Source organism: Arachis hypogaea, chromosome 15 (genome assembly GCF_003086295.3).
Source record: "Arachis hypogaea cultivar Tifrunner chromosome 15, arahy.Tifrunner.gnm2.J5K5, whole genome shotgun sequence".
Taxonomy (NCBI): domain Eukaryota; kingdom Viridiplantae; phylum Streptophyta; class Magnoliopsida; order Fabales; family Fabaceae; genus Arachis; species Arachis hypogaea.
Genome location: NC_092050.1, coordinates 159,825,845 through 159,848,333, shown reverse-complemented (window position 1 = coordinate 159,848,333; position 22,489 = coordinate 159,825,845). Strand labels below are relative to the sequence as shown.

Sequence of the window (22,489 nt, the reverse complement as noted above, 5' to 3'; positions counted from 1 at the left end):
AGAGAAAAATAAATTGAATAAATTTGTCCTAAAATGAATATCTTATTTTTATCCTAAAATAAGCTATGTATTTTTATGAGTAACCAAATAACACCTTTGTCACAATTTTATAGTCTTCCATCAACTTTGAGGAGTAAACAAAACCATATCCAGCTCTTCAAAGATAAGAAGCTTTTATGATATCTTCACATGCCTTCATGTGCTTCTTCATAAATGAATCACAAAACCAATCTCAAAAATGCACACTATCAAAGTACATATTACAAATGATTTGTCATGAAAGAATATAAATATATTCTTCTAATTATGGTAAAGATGAAATTCTTTTTCCAAGAACCAAGACCTATAAGGAGACATCCAATATACCTCGGAATCCAAAACAAGAAATCAAATATTTAAGAATTACAATGTGGTTGGAGGCAATTGGAACCAATGAAGTTTATACTTTCAAATAATTAAGAATACTTTCCTAATATCGACTAATCTTTTGTAAGCTCAACTTTTGAATATGAAACCACTAAAACACCAAAATTAGTGAATGATGTCAAACTATCTTGTTTCTGTTTTGCTGGTAGGAAGGGAGTGACTCCTACGTTCCTTTCCGCCGGGCTTCGATGACGCGTTGCCATACCAAATCATTCCAACCACAGCTATGATCATCCCAAGAACAACTTGGAGATTAAGACCCTCCTTCCCAAAGAAGAAGAATCCCATGATTAGAACAAGGATTGTCTTCATATGTCCCAGTACTTGAAAAGAGACGGCAGTGAATCTTCCAATGCAGATGAATTGGCTGAGATTGGTACCAACAGCAATAGTGCATGACAAAATTATGAACATCTGCCAGAAACAAAGCCAGAGAAGCATTACAAAAATGTTAACCAACATGAGAACAATAGTGAAAGTAACAAGTGTCTTCGATTTTCACCCTAATTAATTTTATTTGCCAAAATGTGTTTCAGCTTTGCCATTAATAATCAAATTTTGCTTCGGTTGATGACATACTCTTCTGGTTAGACTTTCTATGCACAAGTGATTGTAACCAAAAAGGCGATTACCTATCTAAAGGAATGAACAATGTCTCAGTAAGTCATTTACAGAGAGCTAGAGACGCATACGCAAACAAAAGCCTTTCATATCATACCATAATGTAAATCTACAAATTCATTTACTCACTTCCTCATAAAAAAATTAAACATGATTTAGCTTTAGGCTCAATATTTAGTTTATTATCAAGTACTTACCAAAGAAGTAGTGTTGTAGTCATATTTATCGACTCGTTGGCTTGTTAACCAATAATCTAGTATAGGTCCTATTAACAGTAGCGATGCAGCCTGTGCAGGTGCTGTGTGTCCCAATAGGTTGAAAGAACTTAACGAATACTTCCGTTGAAGAAAATGAACATACTGCACATAGTACATTTTGAAATTCCATGAGTACCAAGCACAAAATATTAGGAAGAAACTTCAGATAACGACATGCCAATACATAGAAGACAGGAGTAAAAAGCTGGTTGAAACATGAAAATGATCTCCATAACAGAATGATAAGAAAAAGGAATTTGTAAGGGAACAGAAACATAACAGACAACAATTTAGCTAAATATGCCATTAAAATTCAATATAGAGTTCACATCATAAAGAGGAATGTGGTACGTACATATTGTTGCAAAGAAGTGCTCCACACTGCTATAAAGGCAGCAATGAATCCTTTTGTGTTCACACTCACATCAGTCACAGTGCAAACACCAACTCCCAAAAGAACAACACATATGCTCAGTTTCGTGTGTCTTGAATACCGAATCTTGTCAAAAACAACTTCCAATAGGCAGGATACAGGGATCATACTCAACTTAGCAATCTGCCAATGGTTAAAAAATAAATATAACTTCTGAAGGCATTAATGGATCACTAGCTAAAGCTAAGCCCAACTCACTTGATAGAATCCAACCGAGTTCCACATTAAACTAACGTTCATTCCGACAATAGAGAAGTTAGCAAATAGAACAAATTTCAGAAGCTCTGGCAAGGGTAAATGAGAGGGCTGGACATATCCCATTATCCTTAGTATGAGCGTCATCAAAGTTGTAGTAACAAAGTGCAGACCTGTTAACGTAGTAGCTGTATGCAGCATAGACAAATTGTATTAGAATAAAATAGTGTTGACGTAACCGGATGATGACATACACAGTCATCTGTTTTTTTTTTTTGGGGGGGGGGGGTGGAAGATAATTTACCAAAACTGAATCCGTAAGTGGCCATCAAAGCTTTGTTTACAATGATAACTCCAACAGAAGTGACAACATTGAACATCCATGCAGCTGCATCTGCTGCAGCCTTTTTTTCAGCCTTGCTAGTTGGAGCCATGTTTTTGCTGATCTAAAAACTTTATCACTGGCCTTTTCTAACTAATCTCCATAACATACCATCCAAACTAAATGATGTGCATCGCCCCAGTCAAGTCACTTAACAAACAAAGAAGCCTGGTAAAAAAGGAAGGTCAACATATTCTCAGACCTAATATAATTATTCCAATGCAATTGCATCAATCATAAGCTGGGAAACAAAAGAATAGATATGCTGGCAGTATTATGCATCTATGAATTTAGAAACAAACAATTCCTGGATACATCTAGCATCTGTGCAATTTGCTTTGTCCAAGTCATGAGGAAAGGCAAATTTTCATGGAAAGTTGAATGTAGATAATAAGAATGAGAAGCAAGCACTAGGAATAACAGGATTAACTGACATTTGTAAACTACAATGATGATATGCATCTGATACAATCAAGACTTGAAAACTACCATCGGCTATTTTAGGGTTTAAAAGTAAAACTAAACAGCCAAGCTTATATTCTTTCAACGCCTTTAGGTTGTGTTTGGTTAGAGTCTCCACAAAAAATGGACACCGAGACCATGGTGAAGATAGACAGGAAAACTGCATCTCTCTTCCTATTCCCCCGGCTTTTGTCGCAGAACAAATATGATTAGCCTATTTCTATATTCTTTCTGAGATGTTTACCAAATGCAGCCATACTGTGTTAGCTACTATCACACATCCATTTTCTCATCTCTCAAGTGTGTTCTTTTGCTCAAGGGACTTTCTTTCAGCCACTACCCCAATAAATGAATGCCATGTAGAAAAACTATACTTATATATCAGCCAGCCTATGATTCCCAAAAGAATAGCATGAGCTAAGACTAAGTCAATGCCGAAATAAACCATATCCTTAAAACTAATCCAGATAGTATGGCCTTCAGTTCAGCCTATCATGATATTCTGATTTAGATCAACATTCAAAACTCCATAAAAAAGCAACTTTATTACTCAAAATTACCATCAGATCTGCAAGAAACCAATATATTCAATTTCATTCATGAAACTTTGAAGACTAAACCATCTTAACTACAATTGTAACTTCCATGTACTAAGTGAATGATGCATATCAAAAAGCAAAAGCAACAAATAAAGAAATAAAATCCATTGATCACTTTTGGCTGCATTGACATCAGCCAGTATCAGTCCAAAGAGAACTGAAATTCCAGTCAATCAAAGAGCCCCATAAGGAGATTTCACAATGCAAAACACCTTTGAACTCTATTGCACACCAGAAGGGGGAAAAAAAAAACCACACTTTTTCCACATCCATCACAAACAGATCCAAAAAGGGGTCTCAGATCCAGAAGAACAGCATTGAAAACCAGCTCAAAAGTAAGAGATCAGCGAAGGAGCAACCTCGTATGCACCAAGATTAGTTTATTTCTCCGCCAGCATCAATTGAGAAACTTGTAACTCAATTTGAATGAGTATAACAACAGTAAGTAAAAAGATCACAACTTCAAGTGACCCTTTTGGTGGGGATGCGAATATGATGGCCAAAAACTAAAAAGGATTTTTTTTTTTTTTAAAAAAGGGAAGATTAAAAGAGAAAGAGGAACTTACTGCGAATGGAAGTAGCAGTATGGTAGCGATGATGAAATGGAAGAGAAAAGAGAGTGGATTTTGATTCCGGTTAAGGTTTATGTGATGAGTTGAGAACGTGAATGAAAATGGAAGTTTAAAACTTTTTTTTTTCCGCAGTAGGAGTGGCACGCGCTCTGCATTCTTCAACATGACCCACTTCCATAACCAGAACCTAACATTTTTTTGGTGAATTAATTAATTAATTAATTAATAACTAGTTATTTTTTTTTGTGATATAATAATAATAATAATAATAAGAGTTTAATTCAATAACATAGTAGAACTTTCAGGAAAATTGAAAATTATGTTGGATAATCATTTAATATAATTTTATAATTTTATTAATTATAAAAATAACATAAAAGTTAGTTTTTTTTTTTCTTGTTAAAGTTCTATTACTAAAACTTTACTAACTAGATGTAACTTGGCTGAAGTTTCATGAAGTTTGAAAAAGTCTCCAAGTAAAATAGCATAGATGCCTAATTTGTTTTCCTTTATACGTATATGAAAAATGCTATTTGCATGCAACAAATTTAACTAATAAATTATTTATTATTTATTTATGCATAAACATATATATTATTTTATGTAATTTTTAATTTTTGATTTTTGTGTGTATGTGTGTATGTGTGTGTGTATATATATATATATATGGCTAATTTATTTTAAAGTATCTTTAATTAGGTTTTGTTTGAATTTAAAATGGCTTTTTTTCCCAATACAATTCCAAAGTAAGTTACTATTACGAATATTAACTCCTATCTTCATCAAAATGCTTAGATTTATTTTGTTTGTGCTCTATTGATCCCATTTCTTAAGAAAATATAATTTTAGATACTTGCTATTATTATTATTATTTTTTTTTTTGGTTCCCAAAGGACTCCCAAGACCCTTCAATTTTAGTAGGAAAAAATGTCAAAACACCCCAAAATTTTCAAGTTAATCAAACAAAAATATTAGTATACTAATTCAATAGATATTTTCTACAAATCCTATAATTTACAATTACCTTCCATCTTCAATTTGCATCAATCAACATGTAGAGATTATTTACCGACAGCAAAATGGTGGGTAAAGAAGATTGTAAGCCTCTTTTTTGGTTAAGAAAAAGTAATTTGAGGAGTAAACGTTTGTGTAATTGCGTTTATGATATAAACTTTGCAATTACCACCAAAACACTTGCCATCAATCACATCTTATTTCTTAAACCATTCAATTTCTTTTTAGTAAACGAACATTGATTTGCCAATGAGTAATAGCTCAAATGGCATAGTCTCTCCATACTCAATTAAGAGGTTGCAGGTTCGAGTCTCATATCTTTAGTAAAAACACAAACATTGATTTAACCTTAGCGACAGCTACCTACATATTTGTCTGGTTCTCTTAAAATTAAAGAAAAAAATATATAAAAAAAAAAAACTAATTTTAAGTGTTTAGGTTTATAATTTAAAATTTAAAGTTAAAAAGATTATGATTTAAAATTTAAAATAAAAAAAATAATTTAAAAAAATGAACTAATATTAGTTGAAAAAAATTAATCACTTGCTATTATTCAAAATTAAATGGGTATTTTATTTCAAACATTCTTTATATTTTAAGAAAAAATTTTTAGTGATTCTTTAGAATTTTATTTAGCATTATTAAGTACAGATGTGTAAATATCTCAAACTATTCTCTTTTTCATATTCTTATTTGATATATGTCATTTTAAAATTTTCATAATTAATTTTAGTTATTTCTTCTAAGTAAACATTTTATAAATTCACCAAAAGAGAAAGAATTTTATAATAAAATTAATAACGAGAAAATGTTAATAAGAAAAAAAATTGAGTCTGAGAAAATACAAATGAATTTGTTACTATTTTAGTTTATGGATAATATTTTATTGTTTTCCTCAGAGTGCGTTAAAAAAAATGTATTAATAATTTAATTATTTATGCGGTCCCATCACTATCATGCGCCCTTGTGTCACTATCTTTATATCGATCCTCTTTTTAAATAATACGGACCTTACTAAAATAAAATAAATTAAATTATCATTTTCTTTTTTTTTTCTTTTTCTTTTTAGCATTATTTATTTATTTATTTATTATTATTCCTCTTTTCTTCATTCTTCAATAGCATCACTTGCGAGCTGCCACAACTTTTCTTCCGATCGGATATGCTTCAGCCGCCGATTCCACGCGCCGCCACAGCCGGTTATCTCCGTCGTTTCTGATTCGCCGACGACACTGCTTTCACTTTTTGGTACTGTCAGTTTTCTTCTTCCTCCATTTTCAAATTTTATTTTATTTTTCCGTTTGTTTCTCGAGAAAATTTGAAGGAAACCGGTACTGTGAAATCTCACTTGTTAGTTGGTGCCTCTTTGAGTGTGGAATTTAACGAAGTAATCGAAATCATTTTTGCTTTGAGATTTTATCTGAGTTCTATGATTTGAGCTTCGTGTCTGTGTTTCTGATTTTGTTTTTCTCTCTGCATTTACATTTAACTTTTGATTTTTCTTTTCGGTTTTCGTTTTCAATTTTAGCTAATCTAGCTTCGAATTTATTTATTTTTTAGTGAAATTGTGTTGTATGTGTATAGAGAAAAAAGTTGCATGCTAGGATGCTAAAATTGCCTTGAAACAGAGATCTTCTTTATTTGCCATTTCTCCATATGGTTTTTAATTAATATTTTTTTTTTTTCTCTTTTGTGAGAATCAATAGGAATTGTTAGAGATTCGAAAAAAAATTATTTTTATTTTATTTTATTCTCCTCCCCCACTCTAATGTATGTTATTGGATTTATAATTCAGTGGAAGTTGTAGTGATTAGAATTATTGATTGAGTTAAGATTTTGCCTTGAATTTGTTTATATAATGGTTTTGAAGGGCTTTGATGATTTTGGCAAAGACAAAAAGCTTAACTCCTTTGTTGCTGTAGCTATTTAATTTGAGCTTAGGCTCAACAGTTTCAACACATTATTGGAGCATCAAGAAACATAGGGAAGTCTTAAAGTGGTTTTAGTACTGTGTTCGTCTTTGTCTTAAGTTGTTCCAAAGCTATGTCTTCACTGTTATGCATCTTTGTTGTCATGCCAAATTGAATTTGTTCAACAAGGCATATTCTCTTTTAATAATTGAAATTGATATGTGGAATGGAAAATATTATTATAACTTGCTATAGAGTATAACTAGATTAAAATTTTTGACTGCATCGGAAGTCATGATCATGCTGACATTTAATCACTTTTTGTGTGGAAGGTTGTGAATTGTGATTTTGGTTCTTCAGAGAGTAGGGAGCCATATATAGAAATTGTCCTGGTGCGCTGATGAGAAGAACTGATGTTATTGGCAGTAGAAGGAGGAGGATTCTTCTCTTCTTCAGCTTCGGGGTATAGTAAGGGCCTGAGCCTTCTCCTCTTGGGCCAGAGGAGTGATGATAAATCTAGGACAGTTTTGCCGTGGAACCAGTATCAGTTGGTAGACCAAGAATCTGAACCTGAGCTCCAGCTGGCTTCCAAAAAGAACCGCCTCTCCCGCGGTTGCGCTTCCTTTGTTTGCTTTGGTCGCGCTTCCGCAGGACTTGACACTCCATCTCATCTTAAAGTTGGCCCTGCCCAACAACATAATGTGTCACCAGGGCCACTGGTTCCTGACGATGGCACAGATCCTTCTGCTAATGTAGATAATGACAATAGAAAGGTTGCACTTAAAAGTAGCTTACGAAGGCCACAGAATCATAAACCAGATCCTCTTGAGACTGCTAATGAACATGAGGCATTAGGTGGAAAGGGGAGTGATGCTCCTGATCAAACAGAGGGAAGGAAAGTGCAGTGGACAGATGTTTGTGGCAGTGAGCTTGTCGAAATACGGGAATTTGAGCCCAGGTATTTGAATCTTTTATTTTCTTTATCAACCATTTCTGTTTCTTGCTAATGTATTCTTGGTTGGTTCTCGATATCCATGTTCAATTATAAGAATTAGAAGGTTTTTTATGGTGTATTAGACTTTTCCATTAGAAACTCCTGAAGCTTTGGAGTTTTTAACGAAGTTACATCTTCCCAATTGATATTTGCGAATTGCTATTGAGTATCTCACTACAAATTATCATAGCCATCTTAAATTCTTTTTGTCAAGTGTTGTATGAGCTTTGCAATGGAAGTTTCTAATCTTCTTTCCTTGTATGTGTATCTGTCCCTTGTTTTATTCAACTGCAGTGAAGTGGATGGATCAATTGATGAATATGATGATGGGAATGAAAGAACTTGTTCCTGTGCTATCATGTAAATTGGGATCCCGCGAATGAAGCATCAAGTCATTCATTCCTAACACTTTGCATCACTCAATCTGAGGTCAAAGGAGCAAAGATTTTTTGGTCATTCACATTCACACCACCATCTCTCACCTTAGCGACCTTACCTTTTGAGCCTGTGATTGCCTTGCAGCCTTCAATTTTGTTCCTCTGCTTTCCATCAATTTATTGTATAATAATCTTTGTTGTGTGAATTCATTTCCTTTTGATTAATTATTTTTGTGCTGTTTTCATTGTCCTATTTTTATATGGATTAACAAAATTCAATCTGATATTTTTTTTGCATATTCATTAAATTTATATATTTAATGCTAGGTTAGTCCTTGATCTGAACATACTAAGTTTGAAATTGTGGTCCAAAAAGAATAACCGTACCCAGAGTTCTCCCAACCAAAAATTTAAAAAAATATTAAGAGTGAGAATTATCCCTTTTATTCTAGTTGATATAAAGCAGCCAAAATCCAATGGTTGATAGTGAAGTAAGCATAAAAGACATTGTTGGTCAGTTTCAAGTGGTTAAGACACTTACACAACTTCACTTAACTGGAACCACTTTCAATTTGAAACTTGGCCATACCTTATCCACACACCTACCTTGTTTCCTGATTTTGATCACACCACACCACAATGTCCAAATAAGACTCAATACAAGAAACTAAGAGAAAACAAAATATAAAATTCTCTTCATAGTTGGTAGCATCAAGAAAAAGAAAAAAAAAAAAAGAAAAAGAAAGAAAGAAATATTATGTCTGTGACAACCACAATTCCAAGCATCAAAATCTCCACATGTTCCTCCTCTCCATGTTGCAGTTCTACAACAACTTCATCACATTCTTTGAGGTATAAGCCTTATTATAATGTTTTTACCATAAGGAATTCTCAGGCTGAAGGTCCTCTAAGAAGACCAGTGGCTCCACCTGTGAGAGAAGAACCTTCTAGTGGTGGTTCTCCGCCGCAGCCCTTGAAGCCATCACCTCCTTCCCCAAATAAACCGGCTTCTTCTTATGTCGTTGTTGATGATAAGAATGTTGTTACATTAGAGTTTCAGAGGCAAAAGGCTAAGGAGTTGCAGGAATATTTCAAACAGAAGAAGCTTGATGAAGCAGACCAGGGTCCTGCTTTTGGCTTCATTGGCAAGAATGAGATCAACAATGGAAGGTAAAGTGTTTTACTTTTTGACACAAATAAAACTGGAGTTAATCTATGTTTCTGCTTTATATTAATTGCATTATTCCAGGGGTTTTAGCTTAGAATCTTTTTACAATTGTCTTGCCATAATTGAATTGTATGAATTGAGGAAATACTAATTTAGTTTCATGAAATCCTCTTGTTTAAACCTTAGAAATAACAGAGATACCGATATTATTGAAAGTGATAAAATAAAATAAAAATAAGTTTTGTCTGTCGGAAATGGATCCTCTCAAGTGAAGAAAATACTGGATGGTGTCAATTGTGATTTTTCACCCTTCATTGCTCTTTCTCTCATATTTAATTTTGCCCCCACTTATAAAGTTAACAGTGAGAGATCACACTACATTTTCTCAAGTGTTGAAAAAACTGGAGAGGATCCATTTCCTTTGTCTGTCCAATTCTACAGTGAACATAAGATTATAAATTCTGTCCCAAGATAAATATATTTTTCCTGTTTCTATATTGATATCTTTCGGGTTCAAGCCATCAGATCAGCAACCGATATAATTATCTGGTTAGACTGCCTACATTACACCTTTCGGGTGCGACTCTTCTCCGGATCCTGCTTTAATGCGAAATGCTTGTGCATCAGACTACCTTTTAGGCTTTTATATCAATATCCTTCTCCAAACGTTTTGACTTTTAACGCGGAATTTTACTTGTTTTGTACAGATGGGCAATGTTTGGTTTTGCTGTAGGGTTGCTAACAGAGTATGCAACAGGATCAGACTTTGTTGATCAAGTAAAGATCCTACTCTCGAATTTTGGGATACTGGATTTGGAATGACATAATAATTCTCTTAAATATATAAAAGATTGTGCATGTGGTTTCTTGTATCCTTGGTGTAACAATGTTGAGTTTATAGCAATTAGTTTAATTTTTGTATTATGGTTTTAGTTTTATATCTGACACCAATTTCCATCATCTGATCCAGTTATAGCTTTCACAAACCTTTATTGTTGCTGTTATGGTGAATGATAGTAGGGTTATACAAATTTAAATGTACAATTAATACAATAGGCTAATAATGGTCAATAGGTTCAAGTAACAAGAGACATGTAAGCACTTAATCCAACAAAAGATTATTTTTTAATTAAAAATTATTTTTTAATCAATTTTTTTTTTCATTGCATATCCAAGGAATAAAAAGGATCACTAGAAAATGAAAAAGAGAATAAAAGAAATTAAAATAAAAGATATAGAAGTTGGTGTTAGTTACAATAAGTCTATAATAAGATACATAAAAAAGGTTGAAAGCTAAAGTTAGAATTAATTACAAAAATATAAACATATTATTAGACATGCAAACTTTAATAAAACTTGTGAATTCAATTTGAGACCTAAATTCATAGACTCGAGAGTTTGATAATTTGCAAAGTGATATATCTGCTCTCTATATGTCTCACCTCTTGATTTTAGTTTCTTGATAAAATTATCTTCTCTGATAATCATTGCACTTCTGAATACAAATTAAACAAAAATAATCAAACAAGAAAACTCTCATTTCATTTCATCATTTTGTTTTTTACAAGTTAAAGCTATTTTGTTTTCTTCAACATCATATTCATACCCTTGAAAAAAAAAAAAAAACTATAACTCACATTATTTCATTATTATTACCACTCACCAAACTTGTTCTTGATCCACTTGAAGCTGTTCCTCACACTTGTTTTAAGCTTCCTCTCCACAGCATAAACATTATATGACTTGATTCTCTTCTTCCTCTTGATCTCTGCATCACTTGCTGCATAAAACCCACTTCCCTTATGACATGGCCCATTGAAGTTGTAGGAATTTGATCTCTCTCTGAATCCAAATTCAGAGTATTCAGGGTATGACTTGCTTTTCTCCATTGACAAAACCAAAGAAAAAAACAGTCTCTTTGTTTTGGTATTTTGAGTGCATGAAGATTGAAGAGCAATAAGTATTTATGTGCATGAGACACACAAACAAATGCATTGTGATTCAGTTGCGGTGGCATCCATGTGTGATGTTGTGTGAATGATGAGTGTCATTGGTGGTAATGAAGGAGATAGGGCCCACATTGTTGATTCACGGCTAAATTTTTTCCTTTTTATATTGATTAAATCACAAGTCATATGTTGATGGCTTATTGGTAGAAGCTTGAATGTTTTTGTTTGATATAAATTTTTTTTTAAATTGATATTAATTAAATCGGACAGTTCGATTTATTTTAAAAAAATTTAATTAAAAGATTTAATTTATATTTTAAAAATAAAAATTAGAGAGTTTGATTTTAATATTAATTTTTTTTTAATTTTCAAAAATGTAAATCTTGTGATTTTTTTAAAAAAGAATTAAATAACGTAAATTAGTAGGTCTAAATTTTAGAGATTACTGAATAACTAAATAAGAAATCGAAAGCACCAATTTCTTTTCTCTTATATTATTGAAAAACACATATCTTGACTCATCCTTTTGTGTTACACATTATCATGCAGCATAAAAAAAAAATAATAAACGTTGATTCACATGACATTGATGTGGGTCCAACCCTTTCTAGTGCTGAGGATATGCAAAATTAACTAAAGATGGTTGATATAGTTAATAAAAATTAAATTTTAATTTTATAGAAAATTTAATTTAATTTTTATAAATATTTTGTAAGAGTTTAAAAAAATATGTTAGTTTTGTAAAATAACTAGTGTCAAATCTATTAGGTAGCGTTTGGTAGAGAGACAGAGACCGAAAGACTAATACTGAGAGACAGAGACTGAAATAAATTTCAGTATTCTGTTTGGTGTAAAGTGAGAGACAGAAATTGAAACAAGAATGAAGTTCTAATTTAATTTGTACAAAGGGTAAAATTAGAATTAATTAATTGAAATGAGGGTATTTTAGGTATAAAATGTTATTAAAGTTTTAGTCTCCGTCTCTAAAAATTTCAGTCCCTGTGTCCCTACTTTTTGGAGGTACTGAAATACTGAAATTTTAGAGACAGAAACAGAAATTTTAGTACCAATATCTGAGCCAACAAACATGATACGAGTCTCAGTTCCTCAATCTCTGTTCCAATATCACAAAACAAATCGCTACCTTATGGACAAAAATAGTTGACCAAAGATAAGGCACTACTAAGCTAGAGATTTCTTAGCCTTAGGTGTTATGTGAACAAGATCTGCTCATCTATATTCATGGTTTAAAGTAAGAAATAAGAATGTTCCACAATTGCTAAAGACATGAAGTATTGCCTTTTGCGAAAGAAATGTTGTGTATTTAATTTTACATTTTATTTAATACTAAATAGATATATTAGTTTCTTATGAGTTAAAATAAGTACAAATGATATAACTCTTAATCTTAAATAACTCAGTGCAACTTTTTGCTTTTTTCTTCTTACATAAAATCATTAAGAGTTATTATATTCCTCAGGCTTTGATTTGAACTAATGACAATTTGCCATTTGCAAATTTTAATTCATGCACATTTATGTTGATTTAATTAAATAGTGTCCCAAACATAATTTCTTTATGGAAAGCAAAAATGGGTGTGATCATCTCCCACTTTTATTTTATTTCAAAGTTGGTGGCTCAGTGCACTGTGGGTCATGGATTCTCTATTCAGAATTTCAGATCAAAGATTTAAACGATTACCTTTATCACCATCCATGACTTAAGATGCTACAAGTTTATATGTTTGACAAAATTCATATAATTGTTAGTATGTAGTAAAAATGAGACAACAATAATAAAGGGAAAAAAAAAAAGCTAAATGTTCTTTGCATTTCTTAGGAGATGTCGGGAGAATGAAAGTCACAAATAATTTTTTTTAGAAACTTCCATCTCCAAGTAAAGCCAATCACAAAAAAAACAAAACAAAACAAAACACAATCACATGTAAGTGACTTGGAAAATCTTTTAATTTTTAAAATCACATTAAAGAATAGTGTTAAGTGAATAAGTTATTATTTAACCAAGCTTTTAATTAAATATTTTTAAAAAATTAAAAAATCAACATTTTTCTTCTTCATCTTTTTCTTTTCTAATTTGTTTTTGTTTCTTCTTTCCTCTTCATTCTCTTTTTTCTTATTTCTCTTCTCTTCTTTCTTTTTTTCTTATTGTTGCTATATTTTTTTTTCTTATTTTTTTCCACTCTTACTGAATTTTTTCCCTTTTTTATTTTTATTTTCTATTGGTAGTTTTCTCCAAAAATTTATGTATTTCCTTCTAAAAATTTTACAGTTGGTTATAAAAAATTAATTTCTTTGATTTGATAAATTTCTGTATTTCTATTATTTAAAAGACATTTTTAAAAAAAATTAATGAAAACTTAAACTAAAAAACCTTGGTTCATCTAAACTTTTTCTCCAGAAAAAAAAAATATATAGTCTAAATTCTAAAATCTCAAAAGAAAATGGGAAGTGTAGTGATTCTCAAAGATACATGTGGGTCCCACATGTACGGCAGCAACCAGCAAGGGCACAGTGCGACTGGCCTAATAACCCCCCTTTTTTCCTACTGTTCCTCTCGGTCCAACAAATTAAAGACTAATATATTGCGAATCAGAGCTTAATTTAAGAATTTATTATTGATCAATAATTACTATATGTATAAGATGAGATTCGAATTTTTAACATTTATTTTAGTATATTAGTAAACTAACCAATAAATCAACCGAACTTGATTAATACACCTTTTGTTATATATCCTTTCCTTTTTCCTAAAGGCTCCAAAAAGATGTTCAACTTCTAATTGGATCACTTGGTCGGTTAGGTACCCTCAACTTTCATGAATCTTCTCAACTTCATCAATATTTTTAGCCTATTAATCCCAAAATCTGGAAAAGATTTCTTGCATGCATCAGAGAAATACTCAATATAAGGGACATGCTAAGTATTGGATTTGTGTACCATATAGCTCATGGTTTATGATCTATAAAATTGTATGTAATTAATTTCACTTTGGTGTATATTACTCATGGTCATGGAAGATTTTATTGTGTAATTTAATTAAGTTGGTTATAAAAAGAAAAAGAAATATAGGGAATATTGTGGTAAATGTTGAAAGTATAGAATCAACATAACATATACTTTACCCTAATGTGTGAAAATTGTTTTTGTTTTTATTTATTTATTTCACATGCAGAAATTTAAAGCTGCCATGTAACCATCTAGTAATCTTGTTTTGCTTTTGAAAATTAAAAAAAGATGGTTAGGTGCTCAATAAAGGGATATTAAACATGCTAAACACATACATAGTTTTTTTAATGCAAAAGGGAGACATCATAATTTTACATAAGACCATAAGAATCACACCTAGCTAGTAGCTACTAGTTAGGCACATATATGATCAGCATGCACTTAGAATAATAATAAAAACCTTGTTAAATAATGATATATATCTTTCATGCTTATATTCATAGCAATGATTCCTCATTCCAATTACTCAATTGAATGTCCTTTGTTGATTGGTTGAATTTATTTATTTCCTGTTGTGATTCATGGGGAGCAATAGTTGATATTATGCTGCTTCTTTCTTCAGTTGGTGAAAACTTTTTGAGACACTACGCGGTTCATATGTTGTAAAGTGAATAGGCTATGCACTCTGCAATCATGTCTTTCATTTTCTTTAATTTTTACAAATTACAATCCTTACCAAAAATATTATTCTTCCATTAAAATTAGCTAATAATATATTTATATATAAATATATATATGATTTAATTTATTTTTAATGTATATTTATATTTTAATATGTATTTTATAGGACTTTATCTTTACATGAGATAAGAGGCTAATTTTTTTTGTTATGAAAATAGAAGTGATGATATACCTTAACATTGTAATTTTTAGTGTTTTTCAAAACTGTGGAAAGTACACAAATCGGATGGTCCGATTTCTGTACCTCAAATTTTTTATTTTTTTTAACACAAATCAAACGGTCCAATTTGTGTACCTCTAGAAATCGGACCGTCCGATTTCTATTTTTCTAATAAATCGGACGGTCTGATTTCTCCTTCTCTAGTTAAACGATTCCACATTTGAGTATAACTCCCCGTCAACAATTCACATTTTAAAAAAACACTACTACCACTCCAATATTAAAAATAGAAAGTTCGAGATAAGAGTAGAGTTGAATACTAAATATACTATATTTACTTTTTTATTATAATTAATTAACAAGGCAAAATAATGGGTATAGTCTTCGAGTCTCCTTATTTTTGTAAAAAAAAAAAATAATAATTAACAAGTAGTACAGATATCTTTTTTATCCATGTAAAGCCCATTACAGCCCTTTTTGGCCCAATAAGAAAAAGAACAAATAGAAACACACGCCCAGTGGGACTCGAACCCACAATCGCCTGATTAGAAGTCAGACGCCTTATCCATTAGGCCATGGGCGCTCTATGATGCTGGCTTTCATAAAATATTTATCAGACTGATTGATATAAAAATGTGTTCACATAAATATAACACGTGATATTTACACTTATTATGGTAAGTGATTTAATAAAATATGTATGATTATTTAGTGATTTTTATTTATTATTTTTAAATGAATAATCATCAATATTTAGCAATTTTATTCAATAATATAATTTGGGTAGTAAAAACTTAGTTGAGCCCTAAATTTATAAGTGTAATAGAACAACATCTTCTAAAATATAAGAGTTAGTAAAGTGATAAAAATAAGAGATTAATCATTCTTAAACTAAAATAGTAAAATTCATATATGATAAAAAATTATAAATTTAATGGTGATTAATCTCTCATCTTATTATTTTGTTCATTTTTTTTCTCTACAAATTCAAGTGTAATAACCTCTCACTTTACTAATTTAATATGTCAATAAATAATTAGAATTTTTTTTAAATTATAATTATAATTTATGATTGAAGTCATAATTTAAATATTTTAAATGGGATAATTTTATTTAGAGAATTTATAATTCAAATATAATTTTTATACACTTAATAGCTACATTCGAGTTAATACATTTAATACTATATTTAAAAAAATACGAACAATGCACATTATATTATTTATTTATTAATTAAATTATTACAATTCAAATTAATTTTAATAGAATAATTTAAAATTATAATTTCAATTTTATTACGTGCATAGCATGAATTATTACACTTGTATTACTAATTTTACAATCAAATTAAAATGTGCCATATGTCATTTTTTTATTGCAATTGAAATCAAATCTTTCCCTCTAAAATTAAAAGTTCTTATCTCCTCTCTCTCCTTTTCTCATTCTCTCTCATTTTTCACTCACTCTATCTCTCTTATATATCATTATCAATGATTAATTATAAATTTGATAATTAAAATGTGCAAGATGACATTTTTTAATTATAATTAAAATTGAAATTGAAATATAATTATATTATTATATTAACAATCAAAATGTACCACATGACACTCACATTAAAATTGAAATAAAATATTTTTCTTCAAAATTAATAAACTCCCTTCTTCTATATATTTTCTTATCTACCTTTCTTTCTTTGTCTATTTCTCCTTATTCTTCCAACTCTATATACAACTTATATTTTATATTTATATTATTAATTTAACAAACCAAAATATATCATTAGATATTCTTTCGTTAAAATTATATATAAAGAAAAAAATTTTATTTTTAAATAACAAGTATGAAATTATTTATTTTTATTTATGCAATAGACTTAACACCTAATCAAATGTAAAGTATATACATTAAGTTCTTTCGTAATGAATGTTAAAATTAATTATTAATAAAAAATTAAACTCTTTCACATAAAAATAATAACTAAATATATAGTATATTATTTAATTTTTTTATCTATAAAAATCATATTTTTCTTAGTTGACGGAAACTTTTGTCTCCTACAATTTTTTTATAAAAATAGTTTAATTCTATAAATATTTTGTGCTATAATATATAATGTCATGACAAAGACATAGTAATTTTAAAAGATTCACATTCCTATAATATTATTATTATTGATAAAAACATTAGTGCGTTCTAAATAAATAGTCAACCTCATTTTCAAGGTTAATTAGTCCTGGCTAAAGCCTATTAGGTAATATATCCATTAAAACCACTGACCGTAATGAACAATAATATTGAGCCATCAACAAAAAAATATAGGATGTTGGGAGCTGCTGAAATTTAAGCTACTGCTGATTAGGATCACGAATAAACTTGTCAACATCTTGCTCTATATGCAAAATTGGATAAATTAAATGAGAAAGTTTAGATCCAAAATATATAAGTGAATAACATACCACCATAAGTGAAATAATAAAGCCTTTAGAAGTTTAGAACAATAGCAAGTAAAATCATCATAGAAAGACCCGTAACACAAATATCTAGTATCATGAATATTTTATTGTTTTTTTATTGACTCATATGCTCTTATTGATTCACCTATTCTCTTTGACTAAAACTTGATATTTTCTCAATTTTGTGAATGAAAAATATTATAACCTAAAAAAGTACAAAATGATATATGAACATTGAAATCCTACTAACATGTCTAACTTTATTTAATAGCAGAATAAACACATCAGTATTCAAAATCTGATAAAATAAAGCATACATGAACAGGTTGAAGTTAGTCATTCTTGTTCGAATGGTGTTGTTGGGTTGCTTGGATTGGTCCCACCAGATAGCTTGGGCTCTTTCCTTGGAGAGATGCAGTCTGTAAAGTAATTTTGTTCTCAGATCTTAAGAATAACAAGTCTTTTAAAAAATAAAGAAAATTTATTCACCAAATCCCTAACAATGTTTTTGATGGATATAATTTAAGGGTAACTCTTACAGAATAACAAGATGCATGCTCACAAAAGCAACATTATATATACCTTGGGAGTATGGATGTTTGCGAGGCACTCCCTTGCTGAGCGAGAAAATAAAGGAGGTGCAGGGCATTTGGCGTCACATCGAAGATAAGAACCTTTGCTATCATTCATTCATTCATTCTCTTTGACATCACAACCTTCCTACGGGATGTCAGCATCCACTAATACTCCATTTACCACAATCTTGGATACATCCATATCATCCACATTAACATCCGGCGCAAGAGCCTTAATTTGACTTACAGCACGATCAAACCCTTTCCGAAACATCTCAAAAGCCATTGTCTCCTTTGAATTTTTAGCATCCTTTAATGCATTCTCCACCAGCTCACCCACCTTTAGAGTTAATGCCTCAATCTTCTCCATTACCTCTGACTCTTTTTCCTTCGGCTTCAAAGCCTCGGTCATGTCCTTCATACCCAATTCTCTAGCCTTATCCTTCAATTGAGAAACCTCCAGGTACTTATCAAGACCTACAACAGCTGACTCTACCTTTCTTCTCTTTAAACTAATCTCCTTAGATTGAGCAACCTTGACCACATTATCTTTATCACCTTCTGTCGAAGGGTCGTCCTTCCCGGATGACCTCTTCCTGGAAAAGGCCTTCAGAGATGCCGAAGTCAGGGTGGGAACTTTCTCACCTACCAATATAAATCAAACAACCATGAGAACATAAGCACACAAAAAAAAAAAAAAAAACAAAGACTACACTTTATCAATCTTCTTACCTATATGATCCTTCACGGCATCCCTGTCTATGTCCGACGTTCCCTTTCTGAGCGAGAAAAGAAAGGAGGTCGAGGGCAATTGAAAGAAGTCCTCTGAGAGATGAAGCTTCATATGGAAGACTCGATTCACGAGTACACGCACAGATAAGAACCTTTGCTGCTGCTCCTCTTGTAGCAACCCTAATTCAACTACTAAAATGCAAAGGGATGGAATGCCTTCTGCGAGACCACCGATAATAACGCATACTTTGCTGTTGCCAAGGTCAACCAAGTTGAGATTTGAGCACATATCATCAAAGAAGGATGGTTGGATCGCCTCACACAACTCATCAAGGAATTGATGGCGAAGAATGCAATAATCTTTATTATCCACCAGCAAAGCGTGTATCTCATATTTCACACCAGGTCCGGGAAGACCCTCCAGGTTCCATGTCAGCACCACACTGCGATCGCCTACATCTCCAAGGAACGACACAGGCCAGAAAACATCATAATGAGGAAGAGAAAATACGCCCTCCTGTTTAATCCATGCCGACCATGCGTCACATTGTGGGTGGTAGACATGGGCAATTCCTGGTTCGGATCCGCCATGCAAGAAAAGTTTATCATTTAACACGAAACCATGAATCGAATAATTAGAGGCGAGTTCGGTTGGAGGAGCGGCCAAGGAATGCCAGTTCGGGGGACTGGAACCCGAACGTAAAACCCATAACCCCCTCTTTCTTCCTGACGGTGGTGCCACAGTATGCTCCACCAAGTAAACTTCATCTTTAATGTTTGCAAGTAAACTGTGGTAGCTGGTCGGTGGCGGAGGGATTGCGCCCGTCGCTACTGCGTCAGATATGCCCAACGTGTCGCCGCCGACATAGGAGATTTGGTAGATCTTGGTGCCAGAAACGGGTTTAACATAGACTAAGAAAAGTTTCCCGTCGAAGATAAAGTGATCCCACGTGTCGGACTCTGGAAGTTTCAAAAGGAAATCAAACCGATCCCGCTCAAGAAGGGATTTCCAATCCCTATCGTCATTCTTCCCCAATTTTTCTAACTTCTCAACGCGGATGCCAAAGATGTAGTCGTTTGTCACCATCCACAGGCATTCTCCTGTTTCCGCCGACTCCATCATCAACAGTATGAACACAGAGAAGAAAGGATTTATTTGTTTGTGATGTAGAAGGCTGGGAGATAGAAAGCAGACGTAGGCTAGGGTTTCGGTTATTGAAGATCCTATGCAACCCCGTTTTTTCTCACCGAGCCCATCCTTTGGTTCAAGATATGTCCGCGAAAAAAAAAAAGTTCAAGATAAATCTTGTTCCCAAAAATTTTCCGAAATAAATTAAAAAAAATCATTTATTTTTCAAAACAAATAATATTTGTGTTTATGATTTGAGGATCTGAAGAATCTTTTCAAATGTCTTTATGACTTCTATCTATCACGGACCATAAGCTCTCCTCTATCTTCAAGTACATCAATTGTATTCGCAAAAATATCTTCCCTTTCATAAAACTCATCTAGTTAATCACGTTCAATATATATATATATCACAAGGAGTAATTTACCTTTTATTTTAGAGAGGGTATAATAGAATTCACCTTATTAATAATACAAGGAATAACTAGAAGAAAGCAATAAAGTTTCAAAAGTTTAACAATTTAGACTTAAAGCTTAGAACCTTAGAAGTGTCAAATACTCTTAGTTTAAACCCCTGCAAACAAAACCAAGCCATCAAAGATTATGCAACAGAATAAACATGGGCAGAACAATATAAATTTCTAAAATCTATGCACTATCCAAAACAATATAAATAAAACAGCACCAACAATATAAAAACAGCATCTCAATTCACCATAATGATATAAAAACAGCAACAAATCAACCCTAAACACCAATCAGCATAAAAACAAAAAACAGCATCAATCAACCACTAAACCTACATATATTACACTACATATATTACAATGTATCAACAAAACTTGAATAATCTGCCAAGAATCAACAAATTATAATCAACAACAATCAAGAATCATCTGATCATCAGAACCGAATCGATAATCAACCCAGTCATATGACCGGATCACTGGTTCAACCAGTGGGTCACTAGTTTACCCGGTTGACCCAATCATAATTAAAAAATATATAAAATTATACAAATAAAATTAAAATCAAAAGTTAAAACTCATGTCTTTACAAACATATTAAAAATAATAATCAAATATCAATTCTTAAACATAACTAATGATGCAAAAAGTGATAATAAATTAGTGTACAAAATACTTTCTCAATTTAAATGAACAAGAACTAGCGAACGATAACACCATCGATAAATCAAATCTAAAGGGTGATCTCAAAATCGGCATCTAGATCTTCATAGGACAAAAGCACAGGGCAAGAATTCAGCAAATTAAAAACAAAAGAACAGGGCAACAATTCAGCAAAATAAAAACAAAGAACAGGGCATAAATTCAGCAAAAAAAAATTGAGCAAATTAAAAACAAAAGAACAGGGCAACAATCAGCAAATTAAAAAACAAAAGACCAGGGCAACAATTCAAAAAAACAATTCAGCAAATTAAAAAAAAAAAAAAAGAACAGGGCAACAATTTTCAGCAAATTCAAAACAAAAGAACATGGTGATGTTATCCAGCAACAAAAAAATTTGCTCATGATATGTTCAGCAACAATTCAACTTACAGCAACAAATTCAGCTCATTGATAATTTGCAACAACAATTCAACTATGATAATTTTCAAGGTGTAGTAAAAATTTACAGCAATGAAATACCATGCACAATGAAGAAATACAATTCAAAATCCCTAGTATTCAGCTTCAACAATTCTAAAAAATCACATACAACAACAACCACCACCACCACTATAAAATTCTAATTTCACTGAAAGAACAGGCCCGAAGGAAGCTTACCTGGGACCGACGCTGAAAGAAGCTGCCCAACTGAACTAACGGCCGAAACAAGAAGACGACGATCTCCACCACCCGAGGGACCAGATGCTGGTTCCGTCTGCTTCTGCCGCCGGCGAAGCGAGCGCAAGGAAGGCGGCGACTGACGAGACAGACCACGACGACGAGCCTGAGCTGAGACAACGAGTGCGAGACCGATAGAGAAGCGAGAGACCAGAGAAGAGAGGTGAAGTGAGACTGTGAGTGGCAGAACTTGAGCTTGAGGGAGAGGTGGTCATCATCGCGTAACGTTCATCAGATTAGGGGGGTGGGGGCCTACTGAAACGACGTAGTTTCAATTTTAAAAAATACCAGTGTTAAATCGGCTTATATTTTAATTTGACTATCGAAAATAATATTTTATAATTATAATTTTTTTTAAGTTTAGTATAACATTATCATCGTCATTATATAATAAACATATTTAATATGTTATTTTATTTTTATTCAAAATAAAATGTAAATGGAGCAATTTGAAATGTATAATATTCTTGAGTCATAAAGAAAGAGACCTGAAAAAATAAGAACATATATAACTGTAATAGTAG

General features: G+C 31.7%; 5 protein-coding genes and 1 non-coding gene across 8 annotated transcripts; 2 read left to right on the top strand and 4 right to left on the bottom strand.

Annotated features, from left to right (window-relative positions):
* Positions 1-172: 172 nt before the first annotated feature.
* On the bottom strand, positions 173-4,171 carry LOC112751974 (UDP-rhamnose/UDP-galactose transporter 6). 2 transcript variants are annotated; one of them, XM_025801325.3, is made up of 6 exons: positions 3,942-4,171; positions 2,237-2,482; positions 1,936-2,120; positions 1,660-1,860; positions 1,245-1,406; positions 173-840 (listed from the first exon to the last, which is right to left on the bottom strand). In XM_025801325.3, exons 2-6 carry the CDS (start codon positions 2,364-2,366, stop codon positions 550-552), a joined length of 969 nt encoding a protein of 322 aa, XP_025657110.1. In that variant the 5' UTR covers positions 2,367-2,482; positions 3,942-4,171; the 3' UTR covers positions 173-549. The 2 variants fall into 2 exon arrangements, with proteins under 2 accessions (XP_025657110.1, XP_029148590.1); XM_029292757.2 differs by having other exon boundaries at positions 3,735-4,022.
* A 1,796-nt stretch (positions 4,172-5,967) lies between these two features.
* LOC112751970 (uncharacterized) lies at positions 5,968-8,535 on the top strand. Of its 2 annotated transcripts, none has more exons than XM_025801317.2 (3): positions 5,968-6,209; positions 7,204-7,829; positions 8,160-8,535. In XM_025801317.2, exons 2-3 carry the CDS (start codon positions 7,285-7,287, stop codon positions 8,227-8,229), a joined length of 615 nt encoding a protein of 204 aa, XP_025657102.1. In that variant the 5' UTR covers positions 5,968-6,209; positions 7,204-7,284; the 3' UTR covers positions 8,230-8,535. The 2 variants fall into 2 exon arrangements, with proteins under 2 accessions (XP_025657102.1, XP_072074306.1); XM_072218205.1 differs by having other exon boundaries at positions 5,993-6,209; positions 6,832-7,829.
* Positions 8,536-8,799: 264 nt separating this feature from the next.
* LOC112751971 (light-harvesting complex-like protein OHP2, chloroplastic) lies at positions 8,800-10,396 on the top strand. The gene is made up of 2 exons (XM_025801318.3): positions 8,800-9,412; positions 10,118-10,396. The coding sequence occupies exons 1-2, from the start codon at positions 9,000-9,002 to the stop codon at positions 10,230-10,232; spliced, it is 528 nt and encodes a 175-aa protein (XP_025657103.1). The 5' UTR covers positions 8,800-8,999; the 3' UTR covers positions 10,233-10,396.
* A 531-nt stretch (positions 10,397-10,927) lies between these two features.
* On the bottom strand, positions 10,928-11,426 carry LOC112751972 (uncharacterized). Its single transcript, XM_025801319.3, has one exon. The coding sequence runs from the start codon at positions 11,297-11,299 to the stop codon at positions 11,063-11,065; it is 237 nt and encodes a 78-aa protein (XP_025657104.1). The 5' UTR covers positions 11,300-11,426; the 3' UTR covers positions 10,928-11,062.
* Positions 11,427-15,736: 4,310 nt separating this feature from the next.
* Positions 15,737-15,809, bottom strand: TRNAR-UCU (transfer RNA arginine (anticodon UCU)). Its single transcript has one exon. It is a non-coding gene; the product is annotated as a tRNA-Arg (tRNA).
* A 1,963-nt stretch (positions 15,810-17,772) lies between these two features.
* Positions 17,773-22,187, bottom strand: LOC112751969 (uncharacterized). Its single transcript, XM_025801316.3, has 5 exons — positions 21,906-22,187; positions 20,660-20,692; positions 18,990-20,247; positions 18,265-18,902; positions 17,773-18,101 (listed from the first exon to the last, which is right to left on the bottom strand). The coding sequence occupies exons 3-4, from the start codon at positions 20,110-20,112 to the stop codon at positions 18,403-18,405; spliced, it is 1,623 nt and encodes a 540-aa protein (XP_025657101.1). The 5' UTR covers positions 20,113-20,247; positions 20,660-20,692; positions 21,906-22,187; the 3' UTR covers positions 17,773-18,101; positions 18,265-18,402.
* Between the last annotated feature and the right edge of the window lie 302 nt (positions 22,188-22,489).